A 6,558-nucleotide genomic window follows, 5' to 3' on the forward strand; every position below is an offset into this window, starting at 1 on the left:
CCATTGTGCCACCGTGCCGCCCCTAGCATCTTTAACCTGAAAAAAATCCCAAGGGTGCCTCCTGTCAACAGGATCCAAGCCCTGAAGCTGAAACCAAGACATAGAGCTTTTAGTTATTGGGAGAGCTTATTGACTTGTTCAGTCTTAAAGTTCTTCTCCCACTCAACCCAGTGTACCAGTAATCCCCTATTTATCTGTGCTCAAAGAAAACTAATACCCAGCACCCGTTTCTCTCAACCTTAGCAGCGACATTAACAAAACCCTAACAACGTCATTGATAAGGCATTGATAGGTTCCCCTCCTGTTTAAATTCAAACTTTTGAAAAAAAACTTAATCGAAAAGAAACAGAATGGCAGAGAATGGAGGGTTTAGGAAGTTAGTGTGGCAAGAGCTACTTAGAGTGGGAGACAGCATGTATGGCACATGGACACCAGCATAGACCCAGTTGGGCTGAATGACCTTATCCTGTGCTTTAGATTCTATGTGATAGAGGTGGTGCTTCATATTTTTTCCCTGTCATCTTTTGTGCTTTACATTATGGTGCAACCAACCATTAACACTTCCTAGGAACATTACAAAGCAAAGACTGACACTGAATCGCTTAGATATTCGTGTAGATGATCGAAGCCTTGGGTTGGTGTTAAAAGAAGGAGTTTTAAGTATCCTGCAGTTCATCGAGGGAGCTAAAAGGCACTGTTAATACACCTGGGTTAACCAGTATTGATCTTTTGATCTACCCAAGAGATTAAAGTGTTTTTTAACAGGGTAATACAAAACTGCTAAATGTGGTATCGAACCATATAAGGAGATATTATCTTTAGTAAGTTATATATTTTTTATGGGTATTAGAAAGTTATATATTTTTTATGGGTATTAGAAATAAGTTACAAGCTGAAGCTTAACTTTGTGTTTCTGTATGTGTGTTAATAAGCGCTGGTGATGTTAGTGGCAGAGGCATTGTTATAGTTTGACAGTTTGTTCTCTTTCTCATTAACTTTTGCAGAACCTGCATATCCCGACCAGTGAAAATGGATTGAAATTGGCATCACAGATCCTGGAAAACCTGACTGACACACAGGTGAGTGTGTACGGTCATTTTCCAGGTTACATAATCGCAATGGTTTAAAATGAAACATCCCAGAATCACTGCAAAATGGGAGTGTTGTAACTGGAGGTTGGACTTTAATGTCCGATGATTTCTATTGCTGCCAAAATGTTGTGTACGCGGGAAGGAAACATCTGGATGATGAATACATATGTCTTCATTCATTGCTAGGATGTTTGTACTCCATCAAGTTTAGCTGGGTGATCTGGTGTTTACAGGCAGCACGGTGGCACAGTGGTTAGCACTGCCGCCTCACAGCGCCAGGGACCCGGGTTCGATCCGCGGGCTTGGCTTACTGTCTGTGTGGAATCTGCACATTCTCCCCGTGTCTGCGTGGGTTTCCTCCGGGTGCTCCGGTTTCCTCCCACAGTCTAAAGATGTGTGGGTTAGGTGGATTGGCAAATTGCCCCTTAGTGCCAGGGGGATTAGCAGGGTAAATATGCGGGGTTATGGGGATAGGGTCTGGGTGGAATTGTGGTCGGTGCAGACTCAATGGGCTGAATGGCCTCCTTCTGCACTGTATCCCATGACAATTTGTGGAACTCGTTGCCCCATTGGGCGGTGGAGTCTGAATCATTAAATGGTTTCAAAAAGAAAATGGATATATTTCTAATTTTAAAAAAGGGATCAGGGGATATGGGGAACAGGTGGGGAGGTGGATTTGAGACCAGGGAGAGATCAGCCATGATCTGATTGAATAGCGGAGCAGGCTCCAGGGGCTGAATTAGCCTCCTTCTGCTCCTAATTCCTATGCTCCAATTAATGGCCCTCTGAGAGAAGAAATTCCTCCATATTAAATTCTGAAACTGTGCCCCTCATTCCAGATTCCCCCATGAGGGAGCAACATCGCTGTTAGCATCTACCCTAGTAAGAAGTCTCACAACATCAGGTTGAAGTCCAACAGGTTTATTTGGAATCACAAGCTTTCGGAGCGCTGCTCCTTCACTCACCTGATGAAGGAGCAGTGCTCCGGAAGCTTGTGATTCCAAATAAACCTGTTGGACTTTAACCTGGTGTTGTGAGACTTCTTACTGTGCCCACCCCAACCCAACGCCAGCATCTCCATATCATAGCATCTACTCTGTCACACCTTCTCAGAATCTTCAATAAGATCCGACTTTTGAATGGACCTATCTTGCATTAAGTTGATCTTTCTCTACACCCTAGCTATGACTGTAACACTACTTTCTGCACTCTCTCCTTCTCTATGAACGGCATGTTTTGCCTGTATAGCGCACAAGAAACAATACTTTTCATTGTATACTAATACATGTGACAATAATAAATCCAATCAAATCAATCTTCTAAACTCCAACGAGTGTTTGCTCCCACTGCACTAAATGCTGGCTTGGATTAGGTGACAACTATTGTATAAGGCCAGCTTTTACAGTTGAGTTGCAAGAGATAATGTACACGTTTGGAAAACAATATTTAAAATCTGGAGAGGGGTAATTTAAGGCTGTTATCGCAAGATAGAAAAATAAGTGCTTGCAACACGGGAAAGCATCATGGAGAGGTAATGTGCAGATAATTGTAATGTGTTCATTTCTTTGGCAACACATGAATTTGATACATGTCTGCATGGTTTGAGTCCCGCTGCATGCTAATGGGATTCGAATATCTTTGACAGTACGGGAAAGAGGCAAGTGACTGGACCTGCCTGGTGATCTGAAGGTTGGACCCTCGTTGAAAGCAGACCAAGCTGAGTAATGGGAGGAGGGCCGAATGCCAAACAAGCACAAACTGCAGCCCAGTGGCTGTGAACATCTGACAAAGGTTCGTGACTGCTGACTGCACCCAAATGAAGCACAAAACATTTTAGCAACACAAAATGTGAATTTGTAATTGTCTGTACTGTACTACCTTCCGCTCGAGAGAGAGAGAGAGAGAGAGGGGACCCATCACAAAACCGAGCTGGACAGGGCCTCTGGACTAAACTGTCTCCTCCCGGATTCTGAATTCCATTTTGTCAATGAGCTTTAGCACTGTCTTGTTGACGGTTTTTCTCTGTAGCAACTCTGTGTGATATTGACTCCCAAGTTACGGATGTTTCAACCGCCTTTGACGTGGGTCTGGAATACCCTGCGGCCAGGGTGTCTGGGGCCTGTGGATTCAGTGCGCTTCGCAATGCGACTGAGCAAGAGGGAATTTGTACACGAGCTATCCTTGATGAGCTGCTGTTAGGCTAGTGAACCGTACCAAATGGGGAGATCATTTTCCCGACCAAACAAAAATAGATTAATGTCTGGAATCGGGGTCAACATCACATTATATTTTATGCTCATAGAATCCTAAATGCCTTTGAATCATATTGTATCAGTAATAGTGACACGCAAGCAGTGATCCAAAATGAGAATTGTAACTGGGTAGCTGTAATAGCTGAAAATGGCAAATAAAAGATTCCTACTACATGTGAAATGCAAAGCTGTGAGTCAACCTCAGAAGATCAGATGAAAGCTTGCGAGCCTTTGATCATTTGTAAAGAGCCTTTAATGTATCCCTGATACCCTATTACTATATATAGGTATAATATATACTATGTCGCCGAGTTTTAAAAGGTTAAAGATAAATTATTTCCTCCGCGTCTGTTCTTGGAGTGTAGGTGATACTCGGAACTGTGTTTATTCTATTTCCTGGAAGGGGATCGTGAGTCTGAGGGTCAGCAACATCTAGAGACATAGAGATATACAGCACAGAACAGGCCCTTCGGCCCAACTCGTCCATGCTAACCAGGTTTCCTGAACCAAACTAGTTCCATTTGCCTGCGTTTGGTCCATATCCCTCTAAACCTTTCCTATAGTGGCTCAGTTGGGTCAGGATGGCATGTCAATAGATGTTTATTTGCTAAGGATGTTAAGGGATATGGAACCAAGCCATGCAAATAGACTTAAGATACAGATCTAACCGATCACATCACTTACTGAGCAATAGAACAGGCTTGACAGACTGAATGGCCCCTCCTTTTTAAAAATATTCTATCATAGGGGGTGTGGGCACTGGCAAGGGCATTATTTGTTGCCCATTCCTAATTGCCCTTCAGCAGGTGATGGTGAGCCACCTTCATGAATCACAACATCACACGTAGGCCAGACCAGGTAAGATTTCCTTCCCTAAAAGTCAACCAGATGGGCTTTTATGACGAGTGATGTGGTCAGCAATGTTGAGAAGGATGGTGAAATCTTGCGGAGGTGATGGGGGTCTCGTCTGTGACTGGAGAGTGTGATGGGAGACCCCAGTTGCCTCCTTCGAAGAAGTCCGCCAACCCCCAGCAATCAGGTAGTCAAGGGGCCACTGACAGGATTTTCCCTGGGATCTGGGCCCTGAGGGGCGGAGGTCCTGCAACGCTTTTGCCCAGTAGCGTCAGTGGGCAGGTGGTGGGTGCTGTGGGAACACCATCCAACCGAGACACAGAATCAAGGAACGTCCCGGGCCACTGATAAATAACGGCGGTTTCACAATGTGTAGTGGTGGGTTAGCAGCAAGGGTGGGTGGGGAGGTGGGGGGCTGCCTCTCAGTGGGTGCCCATACACGATGTGAAGGACCCTGCCGCAGGAGATGATAAGGAACCTACAGCGGTTTACCTGTGTGCTCGCTGCATAGTGACGTGACTGCCCGCAGCTGGGTTCATACTGGCGACAGCGGGATGAGACCCTTCCGTGGTTGTTAGTTGTCCACTTAAGGGTCTCAATTGGTAGTGGGGGGGGGGGTTCCCACTGTGGACTTAATTAGGGTAGAGGTGGGAAGATGGAAGGGTGCTAACTTGCCACCGTCCCACCTGATTAAAGGCTCTCCCTGCTTCCAAACATGCCACTGGATAGAGCAGCAGATTATGGCCCTAGCTTTCAATTCAGCTTTTATTAATTTATTAAATCCACCCACTGCCATGGTGGGATTTGAAACCTGAACCTGGGCCTCTGGATTACTGATCCAATGATATTGCCAACATATCACTATCCCCTCCAGCTTCCCTTCCCTGAAAGTTATCAGCTGGGCCCCTATGGCAACTCAGCCCCATGTTGCTTTGATTTGATATTTCCCATTGCAGATCTAATTGAACCGAGTTTCACCAGCGCTCCGATGGAATCCGAACCCATGTTCTCAGGATCCATTATCGTAACCATGACCTCTGTACCATCCGCCCCAGTTGGGGTGGGGGGAATATTGTTGTCCACACTGCTGCAAAGAACATTCCAGTCTTTCAGGACTGTAATACTGACGGAATACCCTGCCATCTCACCAGCAAGCTCTCATTTTACCTGGGAGATCACAGGGTTATTCACGACATACTGTATATACATATTTATATACCTATAGAGAGAGAGAAATTGCAAGGTTCAGCTGTGCTGATATGGATACAGGACCAACCCCCTAAACCCCTTCCCATCCCCCTCCCCCAGATTGGGCGTTGCAGAGGGAATACTGCACTGTCTCTCAGGTGAGATACTGAGTCAAGGCCCTGTCTGCCCTCTGACCCGGATGTAAAAGTTCACAGGCCATTATTTCGAAGAGGAGCAGAGGTGCCCTGGCCAACAGAAATCAGCTCATTCGACATCAGTAAAACCTATGGTGCTGCCACATATCTCACTGCTATCTCTGGGATCTTGCTGTGCGCAAATTGACTGTTCACTTCTCAACTGTCACCAGCGACTACACTTCAGAAAGATACTTCACTAACTGTGAAGTATTTTGGACCATCCTAATGATACTATGTAAATGCAAGTTCTTCCTTTTTGACTTTCTTTACTATCTGGGACCATTGTTCCTTTGGCCACACGGCAGTCACAAAGGTAACACACTGGCTGCTTACGAACTGTCCCCTTTAAAGATACCATGTGCCCCCCTTCCAAAAAAAAATTTAAAGGTACCATACAGATTACGCACAACAAATGAAATTTTGAAGAACTGTTGTCTGGGATCTCCTCTCATATCTAAGAAATCATTGTGCAAGCTGTGTCTGCTTTGTAATTATACAAGAATATTTCACACCATGTTTAATAGTATAATATTGTTGTGTGAGTTGTACTATTGATTACAGACATGGCCACAGAAACTACTGTGCTCAATAAAATGTTTTGTTGTGGAAAGTTCCTTTTCTCTTTGTATTGCCCTCAATATTCAGAGCGTCGGTTTTGTTTCAAGAAACTTGTGTCTGAAGAGTCAATTCTGAATTAATTGTAGGAAGGAATGGAGATGACAGAACACTTTCATCACCTGTAGATATACATCATCTGTGGATATATGGATGTGACGATCCCTTTCTGATTCCGGGTCAATGAATTATGATTATTTGCATGTCAGAGGGTAGTAGCTTCAAGTTTGACTCTACAGACTTGAGTACTTAACCTAACTGCTGCCTCATGGCGCGAGGGACCCGGGTTCGATTCCCGCTTGGGTGACTGTGTGGAGTTTGCACGTTCTCCCCGTATCTGCCTGGGTTTCCTCCGGGTGCTTC

The 6,558-nt window shown here is 44.9% G+C and overlaps 1 protein-coding gene across 2 annotated transcripts in view; it reads left to right on the forward strand.

Annotated features, from left to right (window-relative positions):
- The window catches only part of bcat1 (branched chain amino-acid transaminase 1, cytosolic), a 74,718-nt gene extending 68,526 nt beyond the window's left edge, over nt 1-6,192 (forward strand). For both annotated transcript variants that reach the window (XM_078235284.1, XM_078235286.1), the window contains exons 10-11: nt 1,005-1,079; nt 2,737-6,192. In XM_078235284.1, the coding sequence (XP_078091410.1) occupies nt 1,005-1,079; nt 2,737-2,778 (117 nt within the window). In that variant the 3' untranslated portion in view covers nt 2,779-6,192. The remainder of the gene's footprint in view (nt 1-1,004; nt 1,080-2,736) is intronic.
- The last annotated feature ends 366 nt before the right edge of the window (nt 6,193-6,558 follow it).

The sequence above is a fragment of the Mustelus asterias genome, chromosome 19, assembly GCF_964213995.1.
Source record: "Mustelus asterias chromosome 19, sMusAst1.hap1.1, whole genome shotgun sequence".
Lineage (NCBI taxonomy): Eukaryota > Metazoa > Chordata > Chondrichthyes > Carcharhiniformes > Triakidae > Mustelus > Mustelus asterias.